Below are 11,054 nucleotides of genomic sequence, written 5' to 3'. Positions count from 1 at the left end.
ACATGCGGGATTGATCAAATAATTAATCATTAACTGTTCCTTTCAGTAAAGTGATAGAAGTCAGTGGTACAACTATGTTAGCTGTCCTGTATATATATATATATATATACATACCTAATTCCTCCTTCTTTCTTTTCTCTGTTCCCTCACCCCAGTTGCTCTTTACTTTTGAGCAGTTTTCTTTCATTTCACAATGTCTGTCATGCCATCTAATTTTTATTCAGGTTCTTACACTAGTGAGACTGCATTCTATTTGCTAGTATTTTATTGAATATCTTTGCATCGATATTGATTAGTGAGATTTATCTGTAGTTCTCTTTCTTGGTTGGATCTTTCTCTGGTTTTGGTATCAGTATAATATTTGCCTTCAGAAATGAGTTAGGGTGAATTGCTTCCTTATCAATTTTGTTGAAGAGTTTGACAAGTGTTGGTATTAAATTCTCTGTGAATTTCTTGTAAAATTCTGCTGTGAATCCATCTGGGCCTGGGCTTTTCTTTATCGGTAAGTTTTTAATCACATTTTTTATCTCATTAATTGATATTGGGTTATTCAGGATTTTTATATCTTCTTGCTTCAACTTTGGTAATTTGTACATATCTAGGAATCTGTCCATTTCTTCTGGGTTTTCTACTGTATCAGAGTAAAGGTTTTCAAATTAGGTATTAATGATCTTTTGAATTTCTGTAGGATCTGTAGTGATTTCATTTTTTCATTCCTTATTGCATAAATATGTTCCTGATTTTCTTTCTTTTTTCAGTTCAATATTCATAAATCAATTAATGTTATACACCATATCAATAATGCCAAAGACAAAAACTACATGATCATCTCAAAAAATGCAGAAAAAGCTTTTGACAAAGTCCAACATGCATTTATGATGAAAACCCTACAGAAAATAGGAATAGATGGTCTTTACCTCAGTCTGATCCAAGCTATCTATGACAAACCAACAGCCAATATCATACTAAGTGGACAAAAACTGAAAGCTTTTACTTTAAAATCAGGAACAAGATTTCCTTTCTTTTTTTGATAAGGTTAGCTAGGGGTTTATCAATTTTATTTATTCTTTCAAAGAACCAACTCTTTGATTCATTTATTGTTTCGAGGGTTTTCTTCATCTCAATTGCATTCATTTCTGCCCTGATCTTTATAATCTCCTCCCTTCTTTGGGCTTTGGACTTGACTTGTTCTTCTTTTTCTAAAAGTTTGAGGTGCAGCATTAGGCTATTTACTTGTTCTCTTTCTGTTTTCCTTATGTGTGAGTTCACTGCTATAAATTTCCCCCTGAGGACTGCTTTCATTGCATCCCACAGATTCTGGTAAGTTGTATTTACATTTTCATTTGTTTGTAGGTATTTTTAAAAGTTTTCTTTGGTTTCTTCTGTGGCCCAATGGTTGTTCAGGAGGTTGCTATTTAATATCCAAGAGTTTATGAAGTTTTTGGAGTTCCTTTTGTCATTAATTTCCAATTTCATTGCACTGTGATCAGATAATATGCATGGGATAATTTCAATTCTTTTGCATTTAGGTAGGTATGCTCTATGGGCTAGAATTTGCTCTATTTTAGGGAAAGTCCCATGTGCAGATGAGAAAAATGTGTATTCTCATGTTGTGGGGTGGAACACTCTGTAGACATCTACTAAGTCCATTTGTTCACAGCTTTGGTACAGATCTGTTATTTCTTTGCTGATTTTTCTTCCACTTGACCTATCTCTTTGTGTCCAAGGGGTGTTGAGATCCCCTGTTACAATAGTTTTATTAATTATTTGGGTTTCATGCCTGTTAAGATTTGTCTTATATAGTTTGGTGCTCCAATATTTGGTGCATACATGTTTATGATTGTTATCTCATCCTCTTGCAGTTTTCCCTACAAGTATGTAGTGACCTTCTTTATCTCTTTTGATTGTTCTCAGTTTGACATTTATGTTGTCTACAAACAGAATAGCTACCCCTGCTTTTTTCTGGGTTCCTGTTGCATGGAGAATTGTTTTCCATCCTTTTACTTTTAGTCTATGGATTTCCTTTTAAGTAAAATATGTTTCTTGTATACAGCATATCGTTGGATTTTGTTTCTTAATCCACTCTGGTAGTCTGTTTCTTTTGACTGGTGAATTGAGGCCATTTACATTTATGGTTATGACTGATACATGTTGGCTTACCATTGTCATGTTATTTACTTGCTGTTGGTTTCCTACTTTTTCTACCTATTTAATTGTTTGCTCTGCTTGAGGGTTCCTTTGTACTATTGTTCTTGAAATTGTGGTCATTTTTTTCTCTGTCTAGAATATCTTTTAGTACTTTCTGTAAGGACGGTTTGGCACTCATGGAGTTCCTCAGTTGTTCTTTGTGGTGGAAATACTTTATTTCTCTGCTGAACTTGAAGGAAAGTTTGGCAGGGTACATCAGTCTTGGTTGGAACTTGTTTTGTCTCAGGACCTATAATTCTTCACACCAAGCTCTTCTCAATTGGATGATTTGTGTTGAGATGTCTGCTGTGCTTCTGAGGGGTTTCCTTTGTAGGTAATCTATTTCTTTTCTCTAGCAGATTTTAATATTCTGTTCTTTTGCTAGAGATCTGGGATCTTGGTTATTATATGTCTGGGTGTACTTTTACTTTTGTTATGTCTAGTTGGAGTTCTATATGCCTCATTTACTGTATATCAGATTCTGTTTCTATGCTTGGGAAATTTTCTGCTATTATTTCTGCAAATATTCTTTTTATGTCATTTGTGTTGCCTCCTGCTGTTTCATTGACTCCTATTAGCCTGACATTATTCCTCTTTGCCTCATCTTGCAGCTGTTGAACTGATTTTTCCTGGATCCTTGTTAATTTTAAGAAATCCTTTCTTTCACGATCCCTAGCTGCAATGCTGTCTTGAAGATCTGAAATTCTATCTTCAGCTTTATTCAAGTGGTTTTTCCAGCTTTCAATGGAAGTTTTGATTTCCTGAATGTCTCTTTGATTCTGTTTCATGCGTTCTAGTTCATTCCTATATTGTTCATGCAACATTTCCGTCCATTGTCTATGATCATCTATTTTTTTATGTATTTCTTCTCTAGATGTGCTGAGCAATTCTTTCATTATTATTGTCATTTCATTTTTTTGCCTGAGGGATTATTTCTGATCTGATCTCTTCAAGGGCCTGATGCAGTTGTTTCTTTACTTCCACTGCAGTCATTTCAACAATTTCTGGTGTGTGTTTACCAAGTTCTCCTACGTCGATGTCTCCTGGACTTGTTCTGAGTGGGGTGGAGTTCTGAGATTGCATTTTAGTTCTTCATCTTGTCATGTTTGATACCAGATGCAGAAAGCTCATTCTCCCTCTTCCCTGGCAGCTCAGCAGAAGTCACTAGTGTTCCTAGTCTCCCTGGTGGTCAGGTTTGCTCCTCAGTGTCTGCTGAGATGCACTACTTAGTCTGGGGTTTTCTGGCACATGATGAAATGTGTCTAGTTCTCCCAGGTCTCAGATGTGACCTGTGATGTCACCCGATGGCAGACTGTCTGAACCAGTGTCCCCTTGCAGCTCAGGGCACATGTATGATCCAAAAGTCAGCTGCACTGGTGGTGCAATCATGGATCAGTGGTCCTGTTTCTCCAGGCAGTTCAGGGCACAGGATCATGAATTGCAGGATCAACCCAAACATGAATTGCAGGATCAATAGTTTGTGGCCCACCTGATTCCATGTCTCCAGGTAGCTCAGGGCAGGCTCAGGAGCCAGATGAAGGCTTCACTGGTGGTGATCACAGACCACCTATGACTGTAACCTCCAGGAGGTCAGGGCACAAGTGAAGCCCAGACTCAAACCGTGGTGTTAGCAGTTCACGTGCTGCCTACTCTAGTACCTCAGGCATTGCAGGGAGGGCCCAATTATGAACCCCTGTGTTAGCAGTTCATAGGCCTTCTGAGTCAGGATCTCCTGTCTGCACCGGGCATCAATGCAAGTGTTAAAAGAAGATACCAACAAAAATCTCATTTCTCTCACTGAGAGGTATACTCTGACCACCTTTGCTTTGCATCTTGATGGGGTTGGGACAGAATGGACTCATAAGACACACAGTTAGTGTTCATAAAGAATTGGAATTGGTTGGTGTGGTAAATGCCACACAATCCATGTAAATATATTAATAGAGGAGTGCATTTTTTGCTTAACTATCATCTGTCTTTTACTGTTTGCCTCTAGTTCTTTTCACCTCAGTATTCATTTCTTCCATGCTCCTGACTCTCTGAAGGAAAAAGACCTGGATCCAGATCCTGAACCCTGATATTCACAAGATGGTCCCTGTCTCCCTTTATGTCAAAACATGTATCTAAGAGTCTTCTGCATGTCTGTAGTAGCTACAGGAAATCGTAAGGAGCCTTCAGTTTTGGTCATGTGATTAGTACTGGTTTCATTGTCCCTCCCTCTGACCTTAAAATCTCTTCTGAAGGCTGAGAATTTGTTTTACTCCACAGGAAGCCAGGAGGTTGCCACAAGGGAGAATGCCAGCTGGAGGTAAGTTGCAGTGTGACAATTTAGAACGTATTTTTTGAATGCCTGTTAGATAATAGACACTCTCTACCCCTCAAATGGAGTTGTCCAATATCCAGCCTACCAGGTGAACTTTCAACTTAGAATGCCCAGAGTGCAAAAGGCACTAGGTGTTTTCAAAGTCAGAGTACCCCAAACCAGGTATAAAAGATCCCATTAATATCTTTTGTCTTCTTTGTAGTTTTTGTTGTTGAGTGCAGGTCTTTCTAAGTAGTCAGCTGGCCTTAGAACTCACCGTCTTCCTGGCACAGGTTCCTGAGCACCCGTGATTATACATTTGTGCAATCACCCCACCTAATAATTTATTTTGATAAAACGTTTCAATGATATTCTCTTGGATATGTTGAGTTAATTAAACATATCTCTAAAATTCATTTTTCTAGAATTTAAATTTTTTTTCAACATGGCTATTAGAAAATTATAAATCATGTGTGTGGCTCATACTAGTGGCTCACATTACATTTTTGTTACAGATTGCAATACTGGAGACAAAGTAGCAAGCAAACCTGATAGTCTTATAGAGTTTATACATCAGTGCTGAGGGTACTAAGTGAAAAATAAATCAATCAGTACAGAAACAAGACAGCTACCTGGGGAGGCCAGCTGTGTCTGGGGGAAGGGCTTCACATCATGGGTCAAACTGGCCCTTTCAGGACATAGTATTTAGGCTAAGGAATGAATATTCAGGAAGGGCCAGATAAGAGACACTCAAAGGGAAAAGTATAGCGAGCAGAAGGGAACAGAAAGTGCAGAGTCTCTGAGATGGCACTGAATTGCATGTATAAGGAAGTGAGGGAGCTCAGTGTGAACCGAGCACAGTGTGAAAGATCTGAGTGGAGGGATGAGATGTGAGGACGGACAGGCAGGCACACACAAGTCCTAGTTAACTGTGAGTTAGGATGGAGGTGCTGGACAGCACTGAGCTGAACAATGTCCTATCTTTGTTATTATTTTTATCTACTTATTTATTTTCTTGGGAAAGTGAGGACCTAACACAGGGGCACTCCACCTGAGGCGCACCACTACAGAATTGTTTATAAATTTTCTTTTGAGACAAAGTCTCACTGTTTTCTGGGTGGTCTCGAATTTGCTACTGTCCTGTCTCAGCCTGCTGAGAAATTTGGATTGCAAATGTTTGCCAAAATGCCTCCTTTAGTGTCATGGTTATGTTCTGGTCTTTACAAAAGATGATTTGATTTTTTCCATGAGAACACATTTTAGTGGGGGAGGCAGCAGGTTCAGGATGCACTTATTTATGAGGTTAGTGAAAATATGAAGAGCTACAGAGAAGGTTAGTGGGGTAGAGATGATTGAGTATATTCAGTATTAACAGGCTAGGATTGGATTACAGGGTAAAGAAAAAGAAATCAAAGATATATTCTACATTAGGCTCTTCCACTACTGAATATGTAAGCTCAGAATATGTAAGCTCAGGGTATTGGGAGAGTGCCTCACTTGGAAGAATAAGATATTTAAGAATCTTGTTGAGGGGCTGGGGATTTAGCTCAGCGGCAAAAAGCGCCTGCCTGGCAAGCGCAAGGCCGTGAGTTCAGTTCCTGGTACCGGAGAAAAACCAAAAAAAAAAAAAAAAAAAAAAGAATCTTGTTGAGACAGTGTTAGTTTGAGGTTTTGTTGGTCATGTGGAAATGTCAGGAACTTGGTTGATCATATCAGGGCAGAGCTCTGGGGCAATGCTATGGATGATGATTTAGATTTCATGTTGTCCACATGATACTGTAAGCCATGAGATTGCACTGTATCACTTATAGATTATAGATTATAGACAGAGAATGAGGGCTGTATGGTAAGGCACAAATCCAAATTTAAAATGAAATCTAGAGAATATAGAACTTGTAAATTTGCGCAAAACAAACAGGGCTAATTGAGCAAATTAAAGAATGAAGAATGTGTTTTGTGTGCATGCTATCTTCTCAAAGCAAAAGACAATTATATCTCAGGAGGTAAGAAGAGTCTGATCGAGCCTATGTGACTGGGATATCAGGACAAGTATGGAGAAGGCAGCACTAGCTTTGGTGACATGGAGTCATTCAGCCTCTCCCAGGAGGCCACGTATGGTGGAGTGCAAAGGACCCAAGGGACATGCAGTGAGTTTGGAGAAAATTTGAGGAGAAGTGGAGGGGGAAGTTAGAGTTGCCCCTTCTAGTGTCTGACTGTGAATGCTTTTCACAGAAAGACGTCTCTTGAGGGAAACATTGAGCTGGAGTTGGAAAGGAAGATAGACTAAGGATATCATTTAAAGGGAGGGGTATAATAATGCTTATGTCACAGTGAGAATGAAAGAAAGAAAAAATGTAGGAGACATGATTTGGGGGAGGTGAGGAGAGGGATCCAGAGCAAACTTGAGAGATCGGTATTGGGAATGGGAAAGCATCCTAGCCACAGGAATACATGCAGGTACATTGCAGGGTTGGCAGAAGAAAGGTAAAAATTCACACTGACTTGTCAGCATTTTCTCAGTGAAATATTGGTCCAGTGAGAGACATGGAGGAAGTTAGGGAGATTCAGGGGAAAGCAAAAGAATTGAAATTAATTTTAAAGATGAGGATGAGAAGATGTTAAAAGTAGAGTGAATTATAAGGAAGTGCTGAGTTCCTATTTAAAGTACATGGCTACAGATTGTAATTGCACACTGCAATGGTTGTGACATTTGGCCATGACTTCCCTTCTCTGAGCTGTGGTTTCATCTTGTATCATATGATGGTGATGTTTGGCCCCAAAGCACTTGCTATAATGAGAGATGTTGGCATGTACTTGGTCTTACCACACAGACGTCGTTAGGGTCAGTCAGGTAAGCTGCATAGCTCACAGCTCTCTCCCCCACTTTACAACTAGGGTGCACCTGCAATTTTGCAACTTTGTCTTCTTGGCCCGGCCCCACCTGTCACTCTCCCTCCTCGTATTGACATCTTACAGTCAATGAGTTAGAAATTATTGACTATATCATCTTCTAAGTGTCTGACAGGATGTTTTAGGACAGGAAAGGAACAGAAAACCTCAATTTGTTGAAACACGGTGGGAGAAAATTAAGAACATACTTCTGGAGGAATCAGTTAGACTGGGGTCAAAATCTGGCTATGCTATTGTCTAACTGAAAATATTAAGCAACGAGCATAACCAGCCTAAGTCTTAACCTCCTCACTTGTACAATGGTATATGAGCATAAATAATATTGTTCAATATTTGTAACATCTTAGTGTATCCCATGCCTTAGGTAAATTAACATCTACAATCTTCAAGAGCCACTGAGAATTCTGAGAGTTGAAGGCAGCTGTTTCAGTGTGGACAAGGTTCACAAATAGCAGTGAACACTCTTGGGAGCATTGTTCTCGCCAGAGTTTGAATTTCCACATGCACAGCCCACAACTGAGTCCTAAGACAGCACAGATCCTGGTGAGGATGAGCTTCCATTTGTTAGTCACATGGTCCAGCCAAGACTCCTTTGTCTATTCAGGTTTAATCCCCACCTGGAAGTCTGTCCCCACCAAAACCCACATTCATTCTGCGGAGGAGGAAATGGAAGCTCAGAGCTGACTTTGTGCAAAACTCAAACCGAGGACATGTCAGAGATATAAATCAAATACCTACAGATTTATGCAACTTAGAAATCAGGGTTCTTTACAGTCAAAACAGTGACTTTGAACTGGGGGTGATTCTGCCTCCCTAAGGACACTTAGACTGATGTTGTTGGAGGCAATTTGCTAATGCATCCAGTGAGGAGAGGCCAGAGATGCCCCTAAACATTCTAAATGCACAAGACAGCCCCAAAACAACAAAGTACTCAGGCTCCAATGTCAACAGTGCTGAGGTTGACCTTACACAGTGTCCCATGAGGACCCCAGAAAAAGAGACGGAGAAAGGCAACAAATGGTCGAAGTAAGAAGTGAAATGAAGGAGGAAAATCATCATAATAAGGTAGATGCATACCCAAAGAATTCTAGGGTAATTTCAAAGACAGCGCCACATAGCGGGGAAGGCAGTATTATATAGCAACAAAGGCAATTGCTCTGGAATTAGTTAAACCAGCTTTGCAAATCTTATTGCCTCCATTGACTGGATAGACATGATTTTGAAAAGTTCAGTAGAACCTCGGGACTAGAGCTTTTATGATAATAAAATAGAGAAGACAGAATGTTATAATAGATATTAAACATAACCAACTCCTTAGTAACTGTTATTTACAGACCAAGGTAGATCTATATCCTTCCTCTACCATTTAAATTACCTACACCAGGTTTCAAAATTGTTTGGAAAATCAATTTATCCCTATGAAAACTAGAAAATCTGAACACTTTGGAGCAATTAAGAAAGCTTTCTACTGTCATACTCTTAATGACACAGATACTAAAACTGTAGAAGTTCTCGGCTTTCCAGAGAGGATATAAAGTGGGAGGAGGAAACTGGGTTGAAAATGGGGTCTTCTTTACTCACTTCCTCTTGCACAAGACCCAGAGGTTGTAACCTATCACCACATAGTACCACGAATGTTCAGGACTCTCTTCAACTATAAACTCTAAGCAAACTCTTAAATGAGCTAACTAAAATGCTAAGCAGACAAGAGTTCCAAGTGAGTTCCACTCTCACACTGGGGATGTACAGGATCCATGAGATGACATGAACTTGGGGCTGAAAAAGCGTGCAGGATTTGCTGGCCTTATGTATAACTTCATGAGTTGAAACACATTGAATCTGCTAATGTGAGTCTAGCGAGTATGTGAAGCTACCTCTGCTCCATGTTCTATTATCTGTAGATCTTCAGTTTAGCATTCCTGCTGGTGGGCAGGGTTTGGTCCTCCTCTTAACTGAAAAACAGATGTGTACTTATAATTGGGAGAATGTGAAGAACTTTACTTTCCAGAGATCATCAAAGAGATGTCCAATTTTATGGTATTACTGGGCACCAGCATTGGTAAAATGGATTCCTTTGGTGGAGTGGGAGGTACAGTGGCAGGTGATATTGGGTCTCAATATGGAGGCTGTAAGATGAACCCACCATGGAGAAATTCACTTTTTTGAAATGTTTCAGGTGTAGGCAGCATGGAAGCCAACATTTCAACTCCTCCATATAAATCTGAAGAGATGCTCCATGTGTTTGCTGTATACATTGTTCTGTTTATAATACCAACGGTGTTACTCTCAGTTACCTTTGTCCTCGGTGTGCTGGGCAATGGGCTGGTGATCTGGGTGGCTGGGTTCCGGATGGCACACACAGTCACCACCATCTGTTACCTGAACCTGGCCTTTGCTGACTTCTCCTTCAGTGTTGCTCTACCTTTCCTCATTGTCTCCGGGGCCATGGGAGGACGTTGGCCCTTTGGCTGGTTCCTCTGCAAGTTCATTAACATCATGATGGGCATAAACCAATATGGAAGCATCTTTCTGATTGCTGTCATCGCTCTGGACCGTTGTATTTGTGTCCTGTATCCAGTGTGGATCCAGAACCACCGCAGTGTCAGTCTTGCCAAAAAAGTGATCATTGGACCCTGGATTCTTGCTGTAATCTTTTCTTTGCCAGCTTGCATCTTCTCAAATACAAGAAATGATCAAGGGAATGTATACTGTTTTGAAACCTTTGAAGCTTTGGGATCCACGAAAGAAGAACAGATAAAGGCACTAAATGCAATAATGCTACCTATGGGGATTGTTCAATTCATTATTGGCTTCTGTATGCCCATGTCCACCATGTTTATCTGTTATGGGTTAATAGCTGCAAAGATTCATGGAATAGGCATGATGAAATCCAGCCGTTCCTTTTGGGTCCTCACTGCTGTTGTGGCTTCCTTCTTTATCTGCTGGTTTCCCATTCAACTGATTTTTCTTCTTTTGAAAGTCTGGTTCAAAGAGCATGAAATATATCAAGATAAGATAAAGGTATTACTGTTACTGTTGCCTTTAACAGCGTCCCTGGCCTGCTTCAACAGCTGTCTTAACCCAATACTCTATGTGTTTGTGGGTCGGGACTTCCGAGAGAGACTGATCCGCTCCCTGCCCCTCACACTGGAGAGGGCCCTGAGGGAGGACTTTGTCCAGACCATTGACACAGCCACCAATTTGGGGGCTCCTCCTGCAGAGGGAGCAGTAACAGCAATGTGAGACGGGGCTTAGGCTTGTCTCTCATCCTATCCTAATCCCACCTCCAGCTTTATTTCATCTTGAGCTATGCCCTTGAATAATTGCTTTGGAAAATTAATTATATGTCCTCTGATTTGTGGGAAATAGGTAACAGGCTTTATTGGTGTCATTTTTGTTTTGTTTTGACCTAAGTGTGTTTTTTTGCTTTTGTTTTTGGTACCGGTATTCTAACTCAGGACCTTGCACTTGCCAGGCAGGTGCTTGTGCCACTGAGCTATATCCCTTGCCCATGACCTAAGTGTGTATCCTGACCTAAGTGAAGGTGGGGAAAGAATACAAGGAAAAATGAATGCTGTGGCCTTCTTGACTTAGAAAAATCATGTAAATTAAAGATAAAACAATTTCACCATTAGATAAAATTCTTGCTACAGTT

At 40.1% G+C, this 11,054-nt stretch overlaps 1 protein-coding gene across 3 annotated transcripts in view; it reads left to right on the top strand.

Annotated features, from left to right (window-relative positions):
- LOC102007473 (N-formyl peptide receptor 2-like) overlaps positions 1-11,048 on the top strand; it is a 35,636-nt gene extending 24,588 nt beyond the window's left edge. For all 3 annotated transcript variants that reach the window (XM_013508869.1, XM_005412669.1, XM_013508868.1), the window contains exons 2-3: positions 4,456-4,495; positions 9,576-11,048. In XM_013508869.1, coding sequence (XP_013364323.1) covers positions 4,483-4,495; positions 9,576-10,642 — 1,080 coding nt within the window. In that variant the 5' untranslated portion in view covers positions 4,456-4,482 and the 3' untranslated portion in view covers positions 10,643-11,048. The remainder of the gene's footprint in view (positions 1-4,455; positions 4,496-9,575) is intronic.
- Positions 11,049-11,054: the final 6 nt, after the last annotated feature.

The sequence above is a fragment of the Chinchilla lanigera genome, unplaced genomic scaffold (assembly GCF_000276665.1).
Source record: "Chinchilla lanigera isolate Chin_1 unplaced genomic scaffold, ChiLan1.0 scaffold00157, whole genome shotgun sequence".
Taxonomy (NCBI): Eukaryota; Metazoa; Chordata; class Mammalia; order Rodentia; family Chinchillidae; genus Chinchilla; species Chinchilla lanigera.
The sequence above is the reverse complement of the archived record's forward strand: the minus strand, read 5'-3'. Positions and strand labels throughout refer to the sequence as shown.